Source organism: Helianthus annuus, chromosome 6, assembly GCF_002127325.2.
Source record: "Helianthus annuus cultivar XRQ/B chromosome 6, HanXRQr2.0-SUNRISE, whole genome shotgun sequence".
NCBI classification, from domain to species: domain Eukaryota; kingdom Viridiplantae; phylum Streptophyta; class Magnoliopsida; order Asterales; family Asteraceae; genus Helianthus; species Helianthus annuus.
This window is the reverse complement of record NC_035438.2, coordinates 96,094,609-96,121,793: the sequence shown is the minus strand read 5'-3', so window position 1 is coordinate 96,121,793 and position 27,185 is coordinate 96,094,609. Positions and strand designations below refer to the sequence as shown.

Sequence of the window (27,185 nt, the reverse complement as noted above, 5' to 3'; positions counted from 1 at the left end):
AAGTGCTGTCAGACTTTGTAATTGTGTTCCATATCAATACAACAGCAGTATTAAAGTGAATCTAGCTAAAATAGCACCAAATCATTAGTTTCCGCATCTTGATTTGGATTGAAACTTCTCTGATCGACTCAAACAGGGACGAACGCGATCCTACAATTGGTATCAGAGCTCAGTAGGAGGAGTTCTTGCCATTTTAGCTGCATTTCTTCTGATTTTCTACACTTTCTTCACGTTTTTCAAAATTTTCACGGTAAAACAAGCTCAAAATCACACAGTGCACTCGGAATCATGAACTAATAAATCCTTGAAGTTTTCAGATCTAAAATCGACGTAGAAACCAGGATTTTTAGAGGTTCGCTAATACGGATTTGCGCAAAAGATGATGTCAGCAAGTGACTTGGTTCGCTTTTAGTTACATCAGCATCTCTGGTTCGCTCGAAAATACCAGATTCGCTCCAAGTTACTTGATTGGTTCGCTCAAAGGGACTAGTTAGCTTCAATCTCAAGAGGTTCGCTCATCCGGTCCGCGTTTTAGTCAGCTTATCCGGTTCGCTGATTTGATCAATTCTACTGGTTCGCTCATAGACCGTTTTGCTAAAATTGACTGATCCGCTTATTGGATCAACGTACTGGTCTGCTCATACAGTCAAAAGTTTTTCGTTCGCTTATTGGTCCAACAACCTGGTCCGCTCGAAAGGTCCAAGTCAGCTTATCTGGTCCGCTCGTTGGTTAATATTTCTGGTTCGCTCCAAGTGATAGTGACGGTCTCGCTTTTAGGATACTTGTTGGTTCGCTTTTGGAACAGTTATTGTTTCGCTTTTCTGACAGCTTCACTCATTTGAACAGTTTGCATAAATTTTGAAATTGTTGTAAACGTTGAATATTTGAACAATGGATACTGATTTCTATAACGCTTTTGCAACTCCAACTTCAATCACTCAAAGTGCTTTGATTGAAAACGAAACCGGAACGTCTCAGAAACCGCCGAAACTCATGGATATTGATGATTATAATGTGTGGTCTGAACGTTTTGGAAATTGGGTTGAAGCTTATCATCTTGATGCGTGGGAACACACTGAGGAACCATATGTTAAACCCACAAAGAACGATGTTGTGAATGGTACTCCGTTAACACTTAGAGAGATGAGTACTGCAGATAAAAAGAAATATCGAGATGAGAAATTGATGGTGAGTCTGCTTCAGCAAGCGATAAAAGAAGATATTTTGATATTGCTTCAACATGATGGAACTGCATATTCGATTTGGACAGAGTTGGAAGCAAAGTTTACTGGAAGTGACGATATGCTCAGAAATAAAATGTCTCTCATGAAAAAGGAATTTGATTTGTTTCGGGGATTGAAAAATGAAAGTACCAAGCAAATAATTGATAGATATTGTAACTTGGTAAGAAATATGACGAAACTTGGTGTTAAGAAAGATACTGATGAATTGGTTGAAAAACTTGCAGATGCGTTGCCATATGAAACATGGGGAACATTTCTGATGATGCTGCGGTCAAACAAAACAGATTATAAGAAAATGACCCTGGGAGATTTTATCAAGCATCTGGAAGCTCAGGAGATGGAGCAGAGGAAGATCGCTAGGATGAAGAACTATGATGGAGAACAGGATATCAGTTTGTACTACAAGAGTGGTGCTACTGATTCTACAAAGTATTCTCCAAAGATCGAAACTGCTTACAGTGTTAAAGATTCTCCTGAGAAGAAAGCATCTCAAGGATCAAACAGCACAAGATTTTCATCATACGATCCTAACATCTCTGTAACAAAGAATGGTAGAAAACTTCAGTGTAACATTGTGTTAAGCCTTGAAAATGATCAAGACTACACTGAAGATATTGCAAAAAATCAAATGTCTTTGTTAGGAATGATTTTAGAATCTTATAGTTGCTTTGTTGCAGGAAAGATCGGAAATCCAATGCTCACGAAAGAGGATTACGATCAAATTGATGCTGAGGAAATGGAATTGATGGATATAAAATGGTGTATGGCAAGTGTGATGAGACGGGCTGAAAAGTTTAAACAAATTACTGGCCATGATGATTTTCGTGATGCAAACGTTTCAGCTTTGGGTTTTGATAAATCTAAAGTTACGTGTTTTCGTTGCAGGGAGAAGGGGCATTTCAAGAGAGAGTGCAAAAACCGTGAAGCTACCGGAGCCCAGAATCCTTTCGGAAACAACGACTATCACAAGAAGGCCATCTATCATCAAATCACACCACCAGCACAGCAACAGGCACAAACAACTCATGGGAGAGATGTGATTGATAAAAGAACATGTGTTGTTAGTCAGGGAAAATATGATAATTTTACCTGGGATAAGTATCTTCCGAGAGACAGCAAAGTGTGTTTGGCTGAGCAAGATGATGAGAAGTTGGCTGAAGGTTTTACTTGGGATGATTTTTGTCCAGATCAAGATTTAATGGCCAAAGAGATGTCCAAAAACATTTCTCATGCTTTCTTTGCTAATGCTTATGATTTGAAATGTGCAGAAAGGTGCAGGAAAGTCATGGAAGCTGCTGAAGAAAGATGAAGAAAGAACAGAGAAGAGGAAGAAGAGGAAGAGCGAGTAAAAGCTGAAGCTAAAGTTGAAAAGAAGAGAAGAGCTGAATTTCTACAATCAAGCAGGACAGTCAAAGAGGTTCCTGAATTTGAGATTAAAGTGGATGCTGAACTGGTCATAGTCCAAGAAAAGTGCATGAACTGTGATTCGTTAATCAAACAGAACAATGAGTTGTTGCACAATATTCGCAAGTTGAAAGAATCGTATGATACAATGAACAGAGAAATCAATAAGTATACAGATTCAGATGGTGCACAAGCTGAGGCTATGAACACATTGAAAATAGCGTATCTTAGACAGCTTGATGATGCGAATTTTCACATAAAGAAATGTGCTGATCTCGAACTGGAGTTGGCAACACAAAAGATAGAAACTGAGAAAGTTAAGAAATTATTAGATAGTTACTCATGTTCTACTTTTGTTGTTGACAGGATTTACCCAGTAGTGAAAGATTTGAAGACATTTGACAAAGTGAAGATATTTGAAGAAGAGGAAACTGTGACAAAAGATGAAGAAAAGTTGAAGACTTCTGGTAAGAAATCAAGTGTGGTCTATAACAGATGTCCGCCCCCGGTCGAAAATGGATATTCTCCTCGAAATCCAAATTCTGAAAGAGTCAATAAAGCAATCAATTTACAATGGGAGTCTGGGCCGTCGGATAACTTGCCAGAAAGTATTGATATCACGTATACGTCATCAGACACTGATCATGAGTCAAAGTTGATAAAAAGTGTGGTCGATCAGGTGTTAGATAAAGATGACAGTGAGGAGTCAAATCCGGAGTCCAAAACCGAGTCAAAGTTGACAAATAAAAAGGACAAACAGGTTTATGATAAAGAGTTTTTACTTTCGAAATCTAATTTGAATGATGAATCAATCAAAGTGTCATATACTTTGAAAGGTTCTGACAAATTATATTCTGACGAGAGTTTTCCAATAAGAAGTGTCAGACTTGAAATGATTCAAAAGGTTTTCAAAATAACAGAAATTAATATTTCTGAAATAAAAGATTTCAATCTTAATGGAAAACCTAAACAATACACTTCAAGAGATCAACAACGAATTAACAAGAAAATGGGTTACAATTGTGATTACAGTTTCCGACAGAAACCAAACCATAATCGTAATTTCAAAAAGAAAGGTCTTGGTTTTGTCCCACCGAAAAACTATAAAATTGAAAAAATGTATAAACCAAAAACTATGTTTGTTTCAGGGAAAACGTCAGAAGCTGAAAAAGAACAATCATTCAGAAGACAGACAAATCAGGAATTCCTTGCCAAGAAGCAATAAGAACTAAAGAAGAATGAAGTTCCAAAGAAAATTGAAAAGAGAACCTGTTTTCAATGCAAAATTGCTGGTCATGTGGCAAAGGATTGTCCAAAGACATTCAAGCCAAAACAGGAAGTCTCTGGGAAAATGAAAGAAAAAGTTATTGAAAAGACTGAACTGTCAACCCGGAAGTTTACTGGCTTTGAAAATTCAACTTTTGAGAAAGGAGAATGTTCAAAGAGTGCTTCAAAAAGAAAAGATAATGTGTCGAATCAAAAATGGGTTGTGAAAGGTTCAGGTAATAGTTCTGGTGATGAATCTGATTCCATAAAATCAGAGGAGCCACGTGTTGAGAAAAAGGTTGAAAAGAAAGTTCCGATAGTGGACGATGTGAATTTTCCGCCACTAAATGCTAAAAATTACAAATCCAAAATCGGAAAAGTTGAAATTTCAAATCAATTTTGTTCTGACAAGAAGAAATTTGATGTTGAAAAAACTTTCAACGGAAATGTGAAACGTATCTTTGGACAAATGGTCAACGGTAAGGCCAAAAGCATCAAGGATTTTTATGCTTCCAAAGGACGTGTTTACAAGCCTGTTGAAAGAAAAGATGAAGAAGATGTTGTTACACCCAAGGAAGGTCAGGCTTGGGTGGATATATTTTTCAAAGAATAAAAACCTGACTTGCCGGAGATCCCAAGTTGGTATCGTGGATCATGAATCGGCATCCTTCTAAATCTGTGTTTGAGATTTTTGCAGGACTTGCCGGAACTCCCATGTTTGTAAGCGAGGAGTAGGAATCGGCATTTTGAGAATTCAACCAAAAGATGGTAATTTGTTGAAAAACAGGTTTGAAATGTTTTATTGCAAAATCTACATGTGGTTGTATGTTTGTGGTTGTTATAAGTGGTTCAGAATGAGAACTAGTTGATTGTACATGTAGTTAAATCAAGGTCATTAAATTGAACTTGAGTTAACTATCATTCATAAAATTGGCAAACAATGTGATGATTTGATCCCCAATTTTTACAAAAGGTAAAAACAAGTAAACTTATTTTCCGGAAAAACCATTCTGATTAAAACAAACTTAAGTGTTTTGAAATCATTATGGGAAAATAGTTTTGTTGTAAGGGGGAGTTCTGATTGTTAAAGCCAAACGAATGGAGAATTGAAGTGTTTCGATATCAGTTGTCATGTTCTGTACAGTTTGTTTTCAATTTTCATTAGATGTATTTGAATTTTAGGGGGAGTAAGAATTTTTAAGAAAATCCAAAAACATCAGAAAATTTGAAAAAGCCATAAACATGATAAAACTGAAAAATGAGTTTTGCTGCATAAAAGAGGAAATGATAGTACATCAGTGGACTATCACAACATGCAAAAGAATTGTAAAGCAAAATGTGATAAACAATCTTACTGCGGATGTGTCAGTAGATTTTCACACATTTAGTAAATTGAAACGAGATATAAACCTAAGCAAGTTTGAATGAAGCTTAATTCGTGGGTAACTATTCTTGGATATATGGGTAACCCCCGAAATCTTGTTTGAAAGGTCCCGTATTCTGAGATACTAGGTCTTTATGCTCAGTGATATCTGGGGTATTATTCCGGGACTTCTGCTGTATGGAAATACTGACCTAGTCCCCGAATAATACTTTCTGCTAAAAGCTTTGAAACATAAGCTCGCCCTCAGCAATCTGATTAAACAATAAAATTGATAATCTTTGCTGTTGTAATAAAAGATCCTCTAAAGGGGACCCACCAAAAGTCGAGCCGTCATCTCTCTGCTGAACGGAAGTTCTGACCTGAGCTCTCATGGTTTCGCATCTACCCCTTTACAGATATCATTTGTGGTATACTCACCTGTAAGACTGAATATTTGGGATCTGAAGTATATTCAAGTGGAGTGATACACAATTAAGTTTTAGTTTCTAAAACATTAATATCGTATCTCGAATCAGTTGAAATTTGTGTGAAAATTTAAGTGGACAAATATACTGACAATCTAGGTAAATTGTTTAGAACTTAATGTGTAATCAAGCTTAACGGTGTTTGTGATCTGTTTCATAACTGATATAATCCTCTTGCACAAACTCACAAAAATATTGTCTGTAAATAGTTATTTTCTGCATTTTTACTTTCATTCAGAAAATCCAAAAAGATTTTTGGTGTGTTTTAGCATAAATTTTGAAAAATCAAAAAGATTTTCGACAATTGGTGTTGAGATACTGATTTTCAAAATTCAAAGTGCTAAACTTGAAGAACTGGTTTGGGAAAAGTGTATGTGAAGATGGTAAATTTGTTTGAAAGAGCTAGTAATCGATTCTGAATGCAAAATCATCATTATAGCTTATCAACATAGTTTCTGAATTGTTGAAAAGTTTTAATCTTTGAAGAAACTTATGGTTAGGTAGAGATTGTGCAGGACTTGAGTCGGATCTTGATCCTGAGAGAGAATGGAGTCAGGTATCGATCTGAAACTTGATGGGAGCCTGTTAATAATCTTGAGTTGAAGAATGAAGATTTGTAAATATGTTTTTACAAACTGAATGATTATTTATGATTTAAACTCTAATTTTTCAAAGATTATAAAATAAATGTTTGGAATAGTACTTATTTTGTTCACCAGACCGGTTGGTAGTATGATATAGCGCTATAGGATTTGACACCCCATTCCTGTTGTCATGGAATGTCTGAAACCAATTTATCTTTCTCCATCCAAATAGGGATTGCCTTTGTGGTATTCCTATAGTCTCAAAGGTGTATTTTGATGCACTAGGTCTGAATGAATTCTTAAATCACATTATTTTTGTATATTTAGTTATACTCCCAAAAGTATAGTTCGATATGCTCTCATATGTGATATTGTACAAAACCAACATATATTTTGTTAATCATTAAAACATAGTTTAATATGTTATTTTCAAAACCAAAGCATAGTTAATATGTTATTTTCAATCCAAAACATAGTTTAATATGTTATTTATAAATCCAAAGTATACTTTTAATGTAGAGTAAATTACAAGTTTTGTCCTTTATGTTTGTCCCAAATTTCAGGCGTTGTCCTTTACCTTTAAAATTGACGAGTTTTGTCCTTAATGTTTTCAAATCTTGCACGTTATGTCCTTTAGGGCAAACCCAGTTAATTTTTTTTTGTTAAAACTGATCATGTGCAAGGCACATGAGGGCATTTTAGTCTTTTTACCTCATTATATATATATATATATATACATATATATATAACCTCCATCACCACCACCAGCACCCTCCACCGCCACCGCCACCACCCTCCACTGCCACTACCTCCCTCCTCCTCCTCCTCCACCTCCTCTGCTCACTGCTACTTGCATCAAAAACCCCCAAAAATAAAAAAACCTAAATACCAAATCAAAAGCCCCCAAAAATCATAGCAGCGGTTTCACTCGAATGGATTGCCAACAAGAATTGGTCGGTTGCCGACCAGAGGTCATCATCCAGAATCATCTGGTCATCATCCAGGCAAAGAACGACGCCACCACCTCTGTTTGGTTTGTTTGAAACGAGGTTCGTGAAATCTGAATCTTCAATCGTTGAAAGAGAATTCAGGTACGTGTAAACCTTTGGATAGAACAGATTCAGCACCACTACCACCTCTGTTCACCACAACCACCACCTCTGTTCACCTAAACAATCAGTCAACACTTTACACCCTAAACCCGCACCTCTACTACCACCCATCAGACCGTCGTCCTTCACCACCGTCACGCCCATCACAACCTCTCTATCACCATTGTCGATCCACCATCACCAAAAACAAAATAACCAGATCTCATTCTACCAAATTCTTACCCAAATAGCTATTAAACTTCAACAGAGACCTTAGATCGATGATGTTTTTGTTGATCCAAACGCCCTTTTTGCTAAGATCTGTTATCGTCACATCCCCTAAATCGATGATGTTCTTGTTGATCGAGTCCCAAATCGATTGCATCAGGTGGCCGGAAATTGCAGGAGGGGGTGAAGTTTGGTTGGTTTTGTTCAGGTGGCCGGAAATCGATGATGTTCTTGCAGGAGGTGATGGTGGTGGTGGTTGTGGTGGCTGGGAACGATGAGAGAGACCAGATTAGAGAGAGAAGACAGAAAGTTAGAGAGAGAGAGAGAGAGCAGAAGGTAATTATCTTTATTTATTTTTACAAATAGTCCCTATCTATATATATTATTTACATAATAACCCCTGAAATGGTGAAATTACAACAATGCCCTCATGTGCCTTGCACATGATTAGTTTTAACAAAAAAAAAATTAACTGGGTTTGCCCTAAAGGACATAACGTGCAAGATTTGAAAACATTAAGGACAAAACTCATCAATTTTAAAGGTAAAGGACAGCGCCTGAAATTTGGGACAAACATAAAGGACAAAACTTGTAATTTACTCTTTAATGTACTACTGAAAATTATTATTTTTAACAACTAAAGTATATTTAATATACTATTTGTTTAACAATTGGGTTTTGGTTAGTGTTTAGATAACGGGACGGGTGTAATGTGATGAAAACATGGTAGATACGCCGCTGGTAATTCTTATATATACGTGTTTTCATCACATTACATACCGTGGCGTTGTTTAGTACACTTGGGTAAACGATTTTGAAACTGAAATATATTTTAATATATTACTTATTCGACTTTCTTAAAACCAAAGTATATTTTTGCATATACTATAAACCTTTTTATCAAAATATTGTTTTTCAAACAATATATTTTATACAAACTCATTTTACTTAATTATTTAATTACCTATGTATTATTATTTTCTATCATCTGATTTCTTCTAAATTTTAGTATGATTTATAAAAGAAAACCTTTTTCAAGGATCATGACTACTTTTTCTTAAACATTTTTCCTTAAACTTATAAGTCATAAATCCTAAATCAATAAAACCTATGTATCTCACAGGCATTTTTATGCTGATGTACCTATTTTTACACATGTTTCAGGTGCTGCTTTGTGATGATTGTTGATACATGCTACACTTAGGATGGACTCGTGCCTTAGCGACTTTAAAACTTGAAAGATAATATTTGTATTTATCTGAGTTGTAATAGAACAAAGATTTCAATGATTCAACAAAACAAAGTTATTTTATCCATGGTTGTGAAACAATGATTCTGTTACAACACTCCCTGACGTTTCCTTTACGTCTTGTTATTTTACGTGGTCGGGGTGTGACACAAGTTGCAAGTGACGATTCAGGAGCTAAAACTCGTAGAGAGAGACGATTCAGGAGCTAAAACTCGTAGAGAGAGACGGAAAGAAACCCGATTAGATAAAAGTAAGAGAGAGTTTCCAGCATCATGTATGCATGAACTTCTTCAGATTTATCACCAACCACTAAATTTTCAGCTTCTCCGAAAGTACCGAGTCGAGGTTCACAGAGAGCAGCTGCAGTGGCCGCTTTATCTTCGGTTCTCACTGCTGAGAAAAAGGGATCATCCGATGCTTCTCCAGCTCGGCCCGTTAGAAGCACTGATGCTTCTCCAGCTCGGTCCATTTAGTAGACAAACGGTTTCTAAAACTTAGACGTTATGGTTAGAACTTAGAAGTTAGTTCTGTTTTGACTATATTGACTAACAGTGTTTATGGTGGATTTGATGTATTGGTGATGCATGATTTGGTAGAGAATTCACATTATATTTATTTGATTGATATAGTGAAACTTGTAAATTGTAACCAAATAAGTTGTTGCTGCTGGATAGGTGGTTTACTACAGTGAACAGAAAAGTAATTACACATTAGAAATTTAAAAGAAGAATAATATAAAAAAACACGGTTGATAGGCAAGTCTAGGTTTTGTACGGTAGCCTTGTGGACCGTGGCATTTGCACATGATACTAGCTTGAATGCATACAAAATGTTAAAATTCAGGATTATGTTTTCAATAATGTAATTCTAAAAGTTGATATTAGAAGAATAAATTTAGCCATGTTAGTCTTAGATGTGTCTATCTGTATATAAATAAAAACTTCTTACATTTTAATAATGTGTTATGCATGGTTTTCTAAAAACCACCCGTGTTTACTCACGGGTCTTACCGCTAGTACTATATAATAAAGTAAACACATGGGGACACGTGTCATATTTCTATGTATTCTCAAAATTGTTTTCCCGCCCTTTCTTTTCTCTTATTAGTTTAATCCTTAAATTCTTCGTTGTCTTTTATTTCTAGACCAGTGGAAAAGCCCGTCCATTGCGGCGGGTTTGTCTATTTTGTTGCCTCGTAGTTGCAGCGGGGAACTCGTAGTTAGTCATTTTAACTTGACCCTTCATATGTCATCTTAAAATTTGATGAGAATTTACCATTTTGTGCATAGGAAATGCTTTATATAGTAATAATAGTGTGGATCTTGCGCATTGCGGTAGAGATGACAATCCAGGATGGGAATATAATTTAAACCTTAAATGATAAGAATAAACCATATATAATTTGTGTGTGTATGTGTGTATACGCACCTGCGCTTCGCGACGAGGTAATTTTTATTTTTAACGGTAATTTTAAGGTTAATTTATTTAAGCACGTTAGTAGCAGTGAGTAGTTGTGGTGGTTTGTTGGCGACGACAAAGAACCCATAGAAAGAAACGGTGGTGCCAATGATGGTGAAAGTGGTGTTGTGACAATGACGCTAAACAGAGATAAATAGTTTGCATACTAATTCCCAAATAACATTTAAATACATTAATCATGCTAGAGTGAATACAAATTTCCACTTTGTCTCCTCCTAATTCTCAAATAATATATTTAAATAATTTTAGAGAAGTTGATTAACTTATAATCTTTTAAACTTCTACTTTAATTATTCCATATGCTATGATTTCGTGAAATCCATCACTTGATAGAAACAATATACTTGTAAAATATTTATTTGTAAACAGTTAGGATTAGTAAAGACGCTACTACGTCTTCATCAAAAGTAATCTAGCGATATAATATTAAAATTAAATAAAAAATTCTTTCATTTTTCAAAAACATATACACGTGGGATAAATGATCAAGCCCTACTTTTATTCTTATTTTACATCCGTTTTTGTATACACCGAAAAAAATCACTACTCGCAAATCATTATTTATTTTCCACCTCTCTAATTTAATTTTCCACCTACCCATTACCCATGATCGGCCATCATCCCCACCTGCTAGGCAGCTTGAATAAAAATACACGCAATAAATAATATCACAATGTTGAAACAATCCGAAATGCTGTTAATAAATATCACATAAAAAACAGGGCAGGAATGGAAGTTATGATATAGTAAGAAGGTCCAGCATTATGTTTGATTATGTTTGTGCTGAAGACCTGTCTACAACTTGATGGTCCTTTACAAGCTAAGATAACCATACAAACTCCACATTACCCATCCCGAAACCATTCAATACACACTAAAATTATATATTTTCCATGAACTAATCTTAAAAATAGATTATTTTTAAGATAAACATTATACATACCTTTACCAAGCATAAGTGATATACATTCGTATAAACATATCTTAAAATATATTTATTTTAAGAATACGAGATAGCGTATAATGGATACAAGGATATACGTATTCCTATGTGTACAATTATATACTCACTTACATCACCAACACTTGGTGAAAATACAATTATACAAGTATGCCCATACATGGGAATTATTCATACACATACAGTTTACTCAGACGAGACACATTCATACACATACAGTTTACTCATAAGAGACACATTCATACACATACAGTTTACTCATACAAGACACATTCATACACATACAGTTTATTCGTGCGAGACACGAAGTCAAGAAGTATACATATACAATTTATTCATACGAGACACGAAGTCAAGAAGTATACATATACAATTTATTCATACGAAACACGAAGTCAAAAAGACTTGATCCGATAATACAACTCACAAGATACAAGAATATATATATTTAGCGAAATATATATTGAACAATTTATCATTTCATACATCTAATACACAATTCAATGATAACAATTCTATCTTAATACATATTCAAGATAGAAGACTTGTACATGAGTCAATACAAAGACCGAAGTGTCTAACAAATCTAGGACCTTTGTAGGCTGTGAAACAATTCAAGACAACTGCAAGTGAGGTTACAGTTATATACAGTTTACGAAACACAATTCTGTGAGTTCATGTCCCCTCTTCATTTTAAATGCTTTTCAACTTTACAACTATCGGGGAAAATACATGTTCAATAGTATGATAAGTCAAGGAATGAAACACCATAGATCATGTGCGAATAGGGTTATACAACTAAGCACCATTAATCCAATTTAGACCTAGGTACAAAGGGTTACATCTAATGGATTTTGGCGAGCCCCACTCTTGGTCGTGGACCCATACAGAAGAGTGCGTTTGTGTCCCAGTCGAGGATAGTCGACACAAAATCGTCTAGGTTTGGATTGCTTCCTATTTCGTCACACATATTAATGTCCTTGCAAAACATTAATGATCAACGATTTCATTGACGCTTTACATACTACATCTTTACATACTGGTTTTCATCTTATACAACTCACATTTTACAGATTCATCTTATACAACTCACATTTTACGAATACATTTTATACAACTCACATTTTACAGATACACCTTATACAACTAAACTGCATGAACTCGACAACTTTTGTTGATGTTTTCAACTTAACATGTATTTCACAGAATTAGTGGACCATGTCGGGGATTTCAGACAAGAAAACAAGTATCAAGACTCCATGCCACCTTTTGAAGGGTTTGCCTGTTATATACCGCCTCTTTGCGACAATATAGTGGTCAAAGCCTTAACATTTTATATCTTGCATATTGATGTATGAAACTATGACAACTTATTTTCATTTGATGGTTTGTAATCAATACACTTAACGTATGTTGCGCATCTTTTGAAACGATTATGGCAATGGCATTGAGCTTATTTTATTCATTTAGTATGTTCACTTATATTGTTATGCAATGAGAACCGATCAGATCACACCTCGCGCTTCCGCTACGAGCGGGTGTGATAGCTGCCACCACCTACCGCCGCCACCCACCTCCATCCTTGCCACCGCCGTCGCCGCCACCAACCATCGCCACTGCCACCTTCGATCATCGCCACCACCCACCTTCGATCATCGCTGCCACCATTGCCAGTGCCACCTCCGATCACCGCCGCCACCGCTATCAACCGTCGCCACCCACCGCCACCACCGCTACCACCTCCGACCACCGTCACCTTTGCTACCACCTCCGATCACCTATGCCACCACCATCGCCACCGCCGCCACCTACCTCCACCGTCATCCACCGCTACCGCCAACCACCACTGCCGCTACAACTGACACCTAGCACCACGCCCCATCATAGCCCATCACTGAGCACTGTCATCTGATTTTATTCCTTCGTCTTTTTTCGCATACCAAACAACAAAAAGTAATTGTTCATTCCATTCACATATGGTAACCAAATTCCATTACCTCATACATTACATTAACTCATCCATTCCATTCCCCCGTCCATTCCATTACCCCATACCAAACATACCCTAAGTATATAACACCATTCAGCACATATATAACACCATTTAATAAAGTATATAACACCATTCAACACATATATAACACCATTTATTAAAGAATATAACACCATTCAGCACATATATAACACCATTCAATAATCATTACATCTTCGTATCATCTTCTTCTCCACTGCCGGCACCACCACTGCCGCCCGCCATCGTGGGGAGGTGGCCGGCGCCGCCTCTCTACAGTCTCTCTTCTCTTTCTCTTTCTCTCGCTCAAACCCAACCACCGGACACTACCTTGCCGGATAACTTTCTCCTGCTCGAACCCAACCACCCGACACCCACCTGAGTTTGACGTACCTATGTCGGAGATACCTGGTGCGAGGATGTCTACCACGGTGGTTGACAGAGACAAATCTTTACGGTGGAGAAAAAGATGATACAGAGTGAATCGCGATTTTGTAGGGTTTTTGATACGGTTTCCTTTTTCAAAATGAATATGAAGACTTTATTACCCCTACATATATCAAATCAGTCCAAAATAATAAAACACATTTTACAATTTGGTCCCTATTGATCTCAACCATTAGATCAAATGTAAATTATTTCTTACCCTTCTCACAAAATCTTTATAAATACCGATATAAATCTAAAAAATGCCCGTTTCTAGCAGCTTGCTAAGGGTGTGTTGAATGAAAAGTGTTGTTCGAAAAAAAAAACAAAACAAATTAAAGGGTCAACCCAGTACACTCCTCAAAACATTAAACCCTGTTTTCCAAGAATAGTTTGGGGGGTTTTGCGAGCTTGAAGAAAGCCTCCAATCTGAAGCCAAGAGCTTCGCAATCAAAACGAATTATGTCATCAATCATATTTCGAAGGTCATACAGAACATCATCTTCCATATTGTCTCGTTACCAATCTTTTTCCACGCTTTTCCAATCTTCATCCGATCTCCAATCCACCAATAAACAACAGAATCACGTTTCTGGGTTGGAATCTTTATCGAAGAATGCATCTGGGTTTGGTTCAGTTTTGAATAAAAGATTGAATTTTTCATGTGGGTCTTGCTTGATCAATACGCTGCCATTTAGTAGTCAAGCAGCCGTAGCGACCTCTGATGGGCTTACTGTAGATGACATTGTTGCTAATCAATGGGCGATTCTTGATGAGAGTGAGAGTGATTGGAAGAGCCATGCTTCTGCAGTTGCTCAATCGATTCGTTTGATCAAGAAACGATTGCAGGTATATTATATATATAAGTATGTTTTTATGTCATGTTGATAACTTTAGGTTTCATTAGGAATTTTGGTGAAATTGTTATTTTGACTCACATTTCTGGCTTGTTATTTAATACTATGTGTAGTCATAAAGCCCATTTGGGGGCGTTATGCGACACATGGCGAAATGCGTAAGAGAGGGCTTTATGGGGCGGCGCTATATCAAAACAGAGTGTAGTGGTAAGTGGGTTATATAACCCTTTCAATTATACATACATATGTATGTATATATATGTGTGTGTGAGTAGGGGAAACATGTTGGAGAAGATGACGCCGCGAAGGAGATCACGCCGGAAGAAAAAACCCACCCCATAGCGCCCGCCGTAGTGTTGTTGGCGGCGCTATGGGGGCGTTATGCTTGATCACGCCGGGAGGTGGCGCCCCACTACGGATAGCCTAAGAACCCAATGAACATTAAATTTGTGAGAAAAAAAATTGGTAACTATGTTAGAGGCTAACAAAAGGGCTTGTAGCCTAGGGGCATCAAGATGTAGTAAAGATGTTCCTCCTAAGTGGGTGAGGGTTTTAGTTCCGTGATGGACATTGTTGTAAATTTAGAGTATGTTTAGAGGGCATGTGTGTTAGCTTTTCTATAAAATACTATGTTAGAGGCTTAGTTTTACAAAGCGTGAGGTGAGGCGCATGGAGGCGAAAGGGTCTTGAGTTGAGGCGCAAAGGTCTCACTAACTTGTAGCATCGTGTACCAGAATTTGGATATAAATAAGCTTTGTATATGGTTTAATGTATACATAATCTGTATGAGCAACTTAAAAGGGTGAATAGGTAATGTACAGCATCTTGATATACAAAACTTGCCATGTACAAGAGGTGCGCCTCAATCCCATTTTACGTGTGCCACACATGCCTTTTGTACGCCTCGGTATAAACAGTTAAGGAAGGCACGATTATTTCTGTATGATCAAATTCCCAAGTTTCTTTTATTGATGATATGTAATGGTGTTATTTTGTGTCTGGCAGTGGACACAGTTAAAAGTAAGATTGGAGATGCTATCATTTCAAATGGAAAAGCCAGACCTTTGGGATGATCCTGTTCATGCAGGGAGAATAAGCCGTGAGCACGGTTCACTCATGGGCAAAATGAAGGAAGTTAACGGTCTTGAGCAAGAATTAATCGACCATATTGACATGATCAAGCTTGCTCATGAAGAGAACGATCCTGATTTAGAATCGGTTGGCCCTCAAATTTTGTTTTAGATTTTCTGCTCAACTCATTTTACCAGTTTTTTTTAGTTAAATCTTTAAAAGCTTAAACCATATTATCTCTCAGATATAAAACACAATCGAAATCGACTGAGCTGTATATGAATGGGTTAAAATTGCTACATCTAGCTGTTATCTTCAGTGATAATCCATTTGTTAAATATGGAGTCTGATTTTGTTAGCAAACAGTTATTCTTGACAGTTAGAAAATCGAGTCTTTTGTCTTATCATTTTCCTATTGAATTCCTAGTACAAAAAAAACCTGACCGTTGTGTTTCTTGATATACTCCTGAAATTAACAAAATATTTGACTCCGTTTAAGTTGTAACGGCCCTAGATGCGGGATACATACAAACTAACATATATTATGCATTTTGTTTATTTCATACAACTATTGTTATGTCTTACATTTAAATTTAGAGTGGAATTTTTATCATGACACTGTTTTAACTTGTGTTTATTGTGGTACAGGAATCCGTAAAAGCATTATTAAGGATGAGACAAAGCGTGAAAGAGAAGGAACTTGAAGCTTTGCTAGCCGGGGAGCATGATTCTTGCTCTTGTTACATAGAGGTTTGTTGTTTATTGTATTTGCAAAATGCAATGAGTTTTGGGGCCCAAAGAGTGTGTGACAGGCCCGGCTTCCCGAGGCCCAAATCTGCGGAGGGCTCGGAATTTTTAGAAAAAAGGATTTTTTTGTATTCATTTCTCCTCTCAAAATCACCCTTATTAAAATTTTTACACATGTGTAAATTTGTTAAATACAACAAATTTACACATCTGTAAATGAGAAACTTACACGTGTAAATTTTCAATATTTACGAATACATGTAAATTTAAACGTGTAAATTTAATTTCTAACATTGTATTCGAATAATAATGATAAGTGTATAAAAATATTTTGAATTCGAATTGTTTTTGACCAAGTTCTTGCGGTTTGTATAGATTTTTTTATTTTTCATTATATATTTTAAGCATTTTTAATACATTTTAAGCTATTTTCTATACATTTTTTTTAAAATATATATTTTAAGGTTTGATTTTTACTACTCGCCTGGGGCCCAAAGATTTTTTAGGATTCTCGGGTGGCCGGGGATGGCAAAAATGCCCGAAATATATACCCCAAAACTTTTAAGTTTTATATTTATTTTCCTTTAACTATAGTTTTGTAATGTTTCATATTCTTGTAGCTTTATATATTTGAAAAATAAACTTTTCATTTTAAATGTATATTTTGATGGCATTATTCATATTTATATCAATTATATGCTATGAAATTCCAAATTATCTTTTGAGATTAATATTATAATATATTGACATTTTTAAATATATCAAATATTATTATGGTGGTGATATGTATGTTATTTATCATAATTTAATATATTATATATTGATTTTTAAAATATAAAATTATAAAGGAAAGTAAAAATATATTATATATATACATGAAAATACCCGCAGGTATGCCCAATACCCGACGGGTAATGGGCCGGGTATGGGAACAGATTTTACAACCGGGTATGGGTATGGGATTAGCCATACCGGACCCATTGCCGTCCCTCATGGCCATGGTGTGTGACAAGTTTTTTTGACTTATGGCATAAAACCTTTTTATTAATGGAGTATGATTTTTTAGGTGCAAGCAGGGGCGGGTGGCACTGAGAGCATGGACTGGGCAGGTATGGTGATGCAAATGTATAAAATGTGGGCTCAACGCCATGGATATGGAGTCACGGTTGTGGATGAAATGCGTGGTGAGATTGCAGGAATTAAGGTTTTTAACTTGCATGATCTCTTGTCCGTTCCTTTGTTAATATACACCATATCCACATTACGTTATATAAAATTCTTTAGAAAACTCATATTATATGTAGATGCCAACCAAACATGATAACGGAATGTGACGAAATATGTGCGTTAATGGTCTTCTTTGATTTTTTTGTATCAGAGGGCAACACTTAAAGTAGACGGTGAATATGCATACGGATATGCAAAAGCAGAAGTAGGGGCCCACCGCCTGGTTCGTATATCACCTTTTGATAGTGCCAAGCGCCGCCACACTTCGTTTGCCGCCGTTGCCGTAACACCCATTTTAGGTGATGCGTCTCACCATGTTCAAATCAATGAAGCGGATCTGAGAATTGAAAGATACCGTTCAGGAGGAGCCGGTGGTCAGCATGCTAATGTTACAGATAGTGCTGTAAGGATAACTCACATACCTACTGGAATCACCGCTTCATGCCAAAATGAAAGGTATAATTTGCACAATTTCCCTTCAGTTTGCCAACTGTTGACTGCTAGAGGTTGGTGTTACATTAGGTCGTTCCGTGTTAACCCGCAAGCAATGTTTTTATAAGTATAAAGTTTTTTAATAACGGAATAATTCATTAATCTTGATTATAGATACAAGGTTTTTTCATTAATAATCTAAATCTTTGAATAAAACAGGCTTGTGTTAATATGGGTCATTTTTAGTTGGCATGGAATTATGGAAACAATGTTTATTATTTAAAGAGTAAACTTCCGCTTTGCTCCCTGTGGTTTGGTCATTTTAATGGTTTTGCCCCAATCCTTTAAAAATAGCCATTTTACTCCTTGATGTTTCGGTTTTGTCACCAGTTTGCTCCCCGCCGCACAACTTTCTCTTTATTGAATGATTTAACTGAGCTAAGAGCCGGGGAGCAAACTGGTGACAAAACAGAAACATCAGGGAGTAAAATGGCTATTTTTAAAGGATTGGGGCAAAACCATTAAAACGACCAAACCACAGGGAGCAAAACGGAAGTTTACTCTTATTTAAATTATAAAGGTTTTAGTAAATAATAAAATTTATGATTACAGGTAGAAGATTCTTGCACTGGTAATCTGAATAGTATGATAAACCAATTTAGAAGGTTGTAATTTTATGTACTAAAAATGAGGCTTTGGATGATTTCCTCCGACCCATTTGACATGTTCCACTTATAGCTAAAATTATTCATTTTAGATGCAATAGAGGTATACAACCTTTATCGACCCATTCATAAATCAATGGGTCAAAGTTACAGCTTCTACATATCGTTTTATATTTGATTTTAGGTCGCAACACCAGAACAAGGCATCTGCAATGGCAGTACTACAATCACGGTTGGATCAACAGGAGATGGCTCGCCAGGCTCAGATGAATGCACAATATACACAGAGTCTAACAGACAATAGTTGGGGCAATCAAATACGGTCGTATGTACTTCATGTATGTTTTTACAACCGTTATCCTACATCTGCTTAGTAAAGAGTCTACATTTGACTTTTTTATAAATGTGGCAAAATGAGTGGCTATAGAATCAAAACAGGCTTGGGTCAAAATGTGTAATATTTAAATCTGGGTTGGCCCATTTGATTTTGTTTGCGGGTTAGATCTTGCATGCTTAAATCGGTTTTTTTTTAGTTAGACTTTGTTACACAATCCGTTGACCAATTTATGCAGGTAAATGGGTCGAAGTGCCTAGTAAGATATTAATCCTCTTTCTTTTCTGTCATCGTTGCAGCCTTATCGAATGGTAAAGGATTTACGGACCAATTATGAGGTTTCGGACCCTGATTCAGTACTTGAAGGTGAAATCGATGACTTCATATTGAGCTTTCTTACCGACTCCATGGATAAAGAAAATGACGAGGCATAAGAAACATGTTCAACTTTAGTAGGTTTGCGGGTGTCAAATTCTTATCTGTTAGCTTAACTGCAGTCGCGGGTCGTTGACCAAGTGATCTTTTGAAGCAGTATCACGTTCAGTTGCTACTCATTGACACACTTAGAAATTGGGTTGACCTTTGGGTATTAAATATTTTTTATTAGTTGTATAAGATTCTAGAATAATGTCAAATTATCTCAAATGATATTTCACAGAATCATGTGGATGGTGTGTATTTATTAGAAATAGTTCTTTCATGTTATGGAAAATTCTTTTGTAATTTTTACTTTTTTAGGCAGACTTGGATGATTTTATAACATATTTTTAGCGATTATTGTTTAGTATACATAGATAAATCATGAACACAATTGATAAATATAGTTTATTTTGGTAAACATATTTTTCAATTATCAATATATTCTGCCATCCTCGTTTATTTTGCAAGTACAGCTGTCTTTCAACATATAACAATGTAACTCGTATAAAAATTATAAGCTAAAAAGGATTTACACATCATCATCATACTCAATAAATCTCACCAATAGCAAAACTAAGGTAGAGTCTGAGTAGGGTAGATGTAGACAGCCTCTACTCCATAGGAATAGAGACGTTGCTTCCAGTGAGACCCCCAGCTTGTAGTTGATTAGGAACAGGACAACGTTCTCAACTGCCTATAGTTGTCCTATACATATTTAAACTACAAGTGTGCTAAAACACTATTTGCATGAGTAGTGTAGCAATTCTTTGTTCTTGCATTGCTATAAATGTTAGGGGTTTTACTTGATATTTGTACCAAAGGGCTACACTAGAGGATATGCCCTTTCATTTTTAGTAAAGTTGGAAGCATCCTCAATACAAATATTATATTCTCCATCTATATTTTTTTTTATATTGACAAGCAAGTTTCACCCTCCAATTTTTTATTTTTTTTATATTGTCGTCAGGGGGAAAATGTATTTAACAAAAACAGTAAAGAAACTAGTTACAGAGCGTATATATTCAAATATGTATAATGCCCGTGCGTGTTGCGTCACGTGCATCATGGTTACCGAGCGTATATATTCGAATTTGTTCCTTTTGATATACACACAGCCATGTCTCCTAAAAACATACCACCATTTCCAAAGGTATGTCTTTTAAAGGTATCAAGCCTTTGGATACTGCCACTTTGGTATGTGATCTAACCAAGCAATCCTAGGCATTTTGGGGTCTCTAATCTGGGGTTCACGTTCACCCCATAGGTGGTTCATCAGGGTAGTGATAAAGTAAGAATCTCCCATCACACAATTGGACCTAAATTTACATATGCCTTCTTCTTTCATCTACACCGTCAGTGCAAATTTTTTTTTAAACAAATAAAAAATGGGCATTTACCAAATGATATAAATATTTACCCAAAATAGACAGTATTTACATGGTCATACATCATACAGCTGGCTCTATATAACCCAAAAAAAAAGACCAAAAAATCCAACAACATAAGCTCAACACTACCAACACTATAGAAACAAATCAAGCATACAAAAAATTAAGACCAACAACAACAATTAAACCTGATTGTACTGAAACTGAAAGGACCAAAACTCAAAAATTATGAAAAAGAAAAAAACTACTAAAACTGTATGGTGGTAGGCATTGTCACTGACCCTCTAAATACACTCGAATTACAAACCAATAATAACCACTAAATGATCCAAAACATCTATTACGCAGCAAAGTAAAGCTGAAAGTCCAAAATACAAGCTTTCGTTTATGTTGTAAAATTAGGGACCTGAAACATTACACAAAGACAAACTGTAGTTCAAACATCAACAATGAAATCTGGAAATATCGAAATTCAAAAGAAGTCTAAAAAATGGACCCAAATTTTAAGCAATAACAACCACCAATCATTCTGAGTTTCGAGTCGTTTCTACCCTAAATCCGAACCTCTGTTCTTGGATCTTTACACATCTCCGAGTTTTTCAACTCCCATTATCACCACAATTATCATCAACACCATCGTCCTTACCACAAACACCATCACAACCACAACCACATCATTACCAAACAGTTTCGTCATGATCACCAACAAAAAAACCACCGTTGACCGTTGTAAAACAGATCCACTACCACGAGGTCCACCACCATCTTCAAACAGATCTGTCACCGCCACCAACATAGCCACCACAAACAGTTGATTAAAGTGATAAAACAAAATAAAGGAAAAACGGAAACAATCAACCAATGGACTCATATCCACACATCATCATTAGGAGTTGCAACTGAAATAATCGCAGGCAAATGGCTAAAACTCTGGATCGAAATCGGGGAAGTCTTATCCACCATCGGCTTATTCGAAACATTGTTAAGCAGTTGCACGTTTCAAACACTCAGTATGGCGGATTCGGGTTCCTACCGAAGTTTTCAAGCTCCGGTCAAAGTGATTCAACACTCCATTGGTAGGGATATTAATGTCAACTTTGATTGCTATAAGCTTTTCTTTCATGCAGTTTATAGATGTTATATCACCTGCAAACTTTTTATATAGTTTGGGGATGTTGTTGGAGTTGCTTCTTTTTGTGGCCAGGAAGAAAGTTTCCAACGTTAAAACGACTGTTTAAAGTGCCAGGACAAGCTTTGTTGATGGAGTTTATGTGTTTGATACCTTCTGGTGATTCACATGTTTGTAAAGTTGATGCGGGAAATGGAGACGGTGGGTTTTTTTTGTGACAATTGGCATTTTTCATGTAATTTTCGTACAAAGTAAACAGTATTTTATATGTTATGGTTGTGTATTTTGAACATATGATGTGCATGAATCCATGGATTACGTTTAAAGAACTCACAAAATATTTCATGATGCATGATGACTATTATTATTGATTTCGACTCGAAACAGTTCAAACAGTGCACAGAACGAAACTAGCACACTTATCAGATAAACTAGTAGTACTGACAGGAGTTCAGTTCTCAGAAAGACAGCATGTTTAGGACACAGATTGAGTCCCAGAACCAAAGTTATACTAGAACTCTATGTAGGAAAGTAAGGATTTATAATACTGCTTTCCGAGTGACAAGTGAACACTAGAAACAGCCCGAAACTAGCACTAAACAGTAAAATTCAGCACAATTCAGCAAAAAATCAGCATTTGTCAACTTAGGTAATAATCAGAAACAACGTCAGAATGTTCAGAATAGCTTAAAAGGTGTTGAAAACATTAAATTACATAGTTACACAATATACCATACAAGACACTAATGTTAACTTTTTAAACGATCCGAGAACCAAATGAACATCCGAACACAACTAGAAGCATCTTGTGAACTAGTTACCAATATTTTGACATCATAATCCTAGTTTACGACATCAAACACCTTCTTACACATAAGAATTCATAACACACCTAAACCTTCTAACTAAAACACATAACTTACCAATGGTATTATGTCACACCCCAACCGACGACGGAAACATCGGGGCGCGGCACTGAGCGAAACAGATTGTCCAGGAGAAATCCATAACAACTAAAATTACCGGATAATTATCATTATGTCCCATACCATAATATATCTAAAAGCAGTTATTACAGACATTGTTTTCTCAAAGACAGATCAAAAGTTCCGACAACTCAGATTCAAATAGATAAATTGTTTTTGTTTGTTTCTAGACCCCATCCTACTTAATTCCACAAAAGTAGGCAAAGCACAACATCCTAGGCACCTGTCACATACGTTAAAATAGAGGTCAATACACATAGTGTAAAGGTTAGCATACAAGTTTGATAATAATAATAATAGAGTTCGAAATTGTTTACGCATATCCAGCATGTAACATGTATAAAGTGAAGGCAAGTAGGTTATCGACAGAGAAATATGCACAGACGTGACTGCGAGTTGTAGAATGCGCAACACATATCCCCACTGGGACACGTGAAGTAAAACCCTTAACAACCCCTGTCCACGATAGGTGCTGAGTCCAAACTATAGTACTATCGTTGCTAAGGTGTCAGGCAACAATCACTGTGTTAACATAACATACAAGCATTCATCGAATAACACGTAGCATGCATTAACGGTCAGCGTATAAATAGTGTTTGTGACACTCTAGGTTTTTCCGAACGAACATCTTGTAATATCTTCGTGTATATATATGTTACTAAATGGAAACATGACTTTTTGCATGATATGTGTTGTGTATGTATTATATATATAAGTATACGCGTATATACTAGTGACTCGAGACCATGACTCGCAACCACTCGGTTTCGAGTGGGCCACTCGGTCTCGAGTGGGCCGTAACCGGTTTGGGCCGAAACCCCCTAAGCCTACCTTGAAGCCTTATATAAAATCCCAAACCTTTCCCCACTTCCCTCATTTGTTACACAAACATAAACACTCCTCTCTCTCACTAGAAAACCCCAAACAACATCCCATTCCCTTCCAACTTTCGGTTCAAGCTCGGATCTCACAAGGAATCTCGGTCAAGACCATCATCACTCGGACACTTCATCTTCTCGGTTTCTTCCTTTTATTCGGTGCCTTTTTCACAAACCGGTTAGTGTTACATATGTGTAATAGATGCCTTGTATGTTTGATGAATGAAATGTTTATGAACTAGAAAGTGCTTGGTTAGAAGTATTATGCATGATTTTTTAGGATGATTTGTGAAGTTTGACTATATGTGTAAACCCTTATGTATGAAAGCTTGATAACATGTTTAAAATGGCTAAAGAATAGTGGTTTAAGAATGATTATGGCCAACCGAACTATGTTTAAAGTTACAAAATGTATGTTTTCTTGTTCTTGCATGTTGATCTTGTTAAAATATGTGATTTTGGTTCATAAAAATGTATGATTATGATAAGATGAAAACCCTAGAAATTTATGAATATAGGATGAACTTGTTGAATATGGTTTGAAGATTTCAAAAAGGGCAATGTTTGATCCAGGTTTACTAATGGTCAGATTAGGAAAATTGTTAGTTGAAACCTTATTGGTTGTTTCCTGATTTGGGCCTGATGCTTAGTACAATTCAGCCTGACTAAGTCTGAATCAACACGTGAACAAGAAAGGGACAGCATTGCGACTCGAGATCACACAGTTGCGACTCGTAACCACAGCATGACAACTCGAAACCGCAACGGTTGCGACTCGAGACTACGACGGTTGCGACTCGTAACCACAGCATGACAACTCGAGACCGCAACGGTTGCGACTCGCAACCACAGCGTGACAAGCCGAGACCTCCTGGTTGCGACTCGAGATCACCTGGTTGCGACTGGGCTGTTCACTTTGGTTATTGGGCCATAATGTGTTTAATATGGGCTACCTGTTGACTGGACTACGTGTTACTGTTTGCTTTTGTAAATGTTAGGGCCGGCCCAATAACCCACTGTTTACTTGTATGCATGCAACGTGTTAGTTAAGTGTAGATTTTACGTGATTGCTTGTACACCAAACCTGACTTACCAGTAACCATGTTAGGACGTGGTGACCAACGTGTTTGACAAGTAACCTAATCTGCCGAGCAATCCAAGGTGAGTTCACACACTAAAAGCATGCGTCCCGCGGAGGGACACGAACAAACTACCAACTTGGGAAAAACACTTTTGGCCCATTACTCCGGGGGAAAACAGAATGGGTAATTACTATCTCCGGGGGAGATACGTTTGGATATTATTTATAAATCACAACTAGCCATGCTAAACGAAACTCTATCACTTTAAGTCCCTGCTTACAGTACCGATTAATCGCCGGGGGCGAACGGGTTATTAGTTGATAGCGCTATTAGGTTTGACAACCTCACACCGTGACCGGGGGAGATCGGGCGTGAACTAGTAGACCTTGAAACATGGTCAATGACGATAGACATTGACTCGGGGCACAACAACTTTCCGTCAACAGTTTCGGTATCTACAGTTTAGTGAGCTTACAGATGGGGTAGCTCCCCACAACGTGATTATAAATGCTTTATCTAAACAACTTAAGTTTTTGGTAAACTAAAACTGGACAACTAGTGAACTCACTCAGCATTATTGTTGACCCCTTACTGCATGCTTTGCAGGTGACCAGTGACTCAGGAGCTGCTGCTTGGGGATGTGTAGTGTTCGTCAAGACCCGTGTGTTGGGTTTAATTACCTTGAACTAAGAACTATCTTTAAAACTATTTGGTTTATGCTTCCGCTGTTTTGTTAAACTAATTATCGAACTTAAACTACGATGTTGCTAACTACTTTGGATAGCAAATATTCCTACTATTAATCAATGCTCAGTATAATTGGTGGCTGGATCCTGGTCAGTCACGCCTCCAAGCGGTGGTGTTCCGCATGTGGATTTTGGGGGTGTGACAGATTGGTATCAGAGCCATTGGTTATAGTGAACTTGGTTTTAAAAAAAGGGGGAAAATCTTTTTGGAGAAAAACCAGACTATAACCTGTGACTCGCGACGACACTACACTCCAAGTGCAAGGCTCAACACATTTGACCTCATAGCTCGGACTAGTGTTTACTTGTTTGCTTACCTTATGTTTCCTATTTTGCTATACGTACCAGTGTGCCTAAATTAGATAGATACACCTCTCTCTTCTATCTCATTCTCGCTACCTTGCAACATCACACTCATACTGTGTTTTCTGGTTATGAAGACAATGAGTGGACGTGGAAGAGGAAACATCAACATGACTCAGGCTCAATTCACTAACCTGCTTAACACGGTGGCTGCAGCTTTCGCAGCTCACCCTGGAGGTAAACTCGTTACCCTAGGATGTTTAGATCCTACCGCCACATCGCCTTTTATCCCTAAATCTGTACGCTTCGCTTCTCACGAACAGGTCAGCATGCACCTGCGCAACCACCCGTGTGTACTTTCAAAACTTTCATGGATTGCAAGCCTCTCCCTTTCAACGGCACTGAGGGTGCCATAGGTCTTTTGCACTGGATTGAGAAAGTTGAAGCTGTCTTTGCTGTCTGCGAGTGTCCCCCTGCGAATTGGGTGAAGTTTGCTACTGCTACGCTTGAAGGAAACGCGCTTTCTTGGTGGAAGGCGCAAATTCAGGTGTTTGGATTGGAAACTGCTAATGCTACTGCATGGGAGGATTTCAAGGACATGATTAAGGAGGAGTACTGTCACCGGGATGACATCCACAAACTTGAGAAAGAGTACTATGCACTTAAGATGGTTGGGTCAGAGATTGAAACCTACACCAAGCTGTCAAATGACTATGCTGCCCTTTGCCCAAACATGTCTCGACCTATGTATCGAAGAATCGAGTTGTACGTCAAGGGTTTGGCTCCAGAAATTCGAAGCCATGTAACTTCAGCCAACCTCACTACCATTCAGCCGATCGTTCGACTTGCTCACAAACTTACTGATCAGGCCGTAGAAGAGGGCAGGTTGCCCAAAAGGATCAGTGCTACTGTCGGAACTTCTAGTGACAACAAGCGTAAGTGGGAAGGAAATCAAAGCAAGGATGCTAACCCCACTCAGGCCCCAGCACAGCAAAGGAAAACTGAAAACAACAAGGGCACTCAACAACAGGGTGGCTATCGTGGTAACCACCCCAAGTGCAACAAGTGCAATCGACATCACAGTGGGCCTTGTGGGAAAAGTCAGTGTCAACGATGTAACAAGATGGGG

The 27,185-nt window shown here is 37.1% G+C and overlaps 1 protein-coding gene and 1 long non-coding RNA gene across 2 annotated transcripts; both read left to right on the top strand.

Annotated features, from left to right (window-relative positions):
* The first annotated feature begins 14,074 nt into the window (after positions 1 to 14,074).
* LOC110935600 (peptide chain release factor PrfB2, chloroplastic) lies at positions 14,075 to 19,901 on the top strand. The gene is made up of 7 exons (XM_022177976.2): positions 14,075 to 14,640; positions 15,654 to 15,866; positions 16,368 to 16,469; positions 17,533 to 17,670; positions 17,845 to 18,149; positions 18,975 to 19,128; positions 19,424 to 19,901. The coding sequence occupies exons 1-7, from the start codon at positions 14,254 to 14,256 to the stop codon at positions 19,556 to 19,558; spliced, it is 1,434 nt and encodes a 477-aa protein (XP_022033668.1). The 5' UTR covers positions 14,075 to 14,253; the 3' UTR covers positions 19,559 to 19,901.
* A 479-nt stretch (positions 19,902 to 20,380) lies between these two features.
* LOC118479843 lies at positions 20,381 to 22,334 on the top strand. Its single transcript, XR_004861015.1, has 2 exons — positions 20,381 to 22,008; positions 22,098 to 22,334. It is a non-coding gene; the product is annotated as an uncharacterized LOC118479843 (long non-coding RNA).
* Positions 22,335 to 27,185: the final 4,851 nt, after the last annotated feature.

Excerpts from the sequence above, each read along its gene's own strand:
- LOC110935600 (XM_022177976.2), top strand. The coding sequence starts at position 14,254 with ATGTCATCAATCATATTTCGAAGGTCATACAGAACATCATCTTCCATA. Across the intron at positions 15,867-16,367 it reads ACGATCCTGATTTAGAATCG|GAATCCGTAAAAGCATTATT; the intron begins GTTGGCCCTCAA and ends ATTGTGGTACAG. Across the intron at positions 17,671-17,844 it reads GTGAGATTGCAGGAATTAAG|AGGGCAACACTTAAAGTAGA; the intron begins GTTTTTAACTTG and ends TTTTTGTATCAG.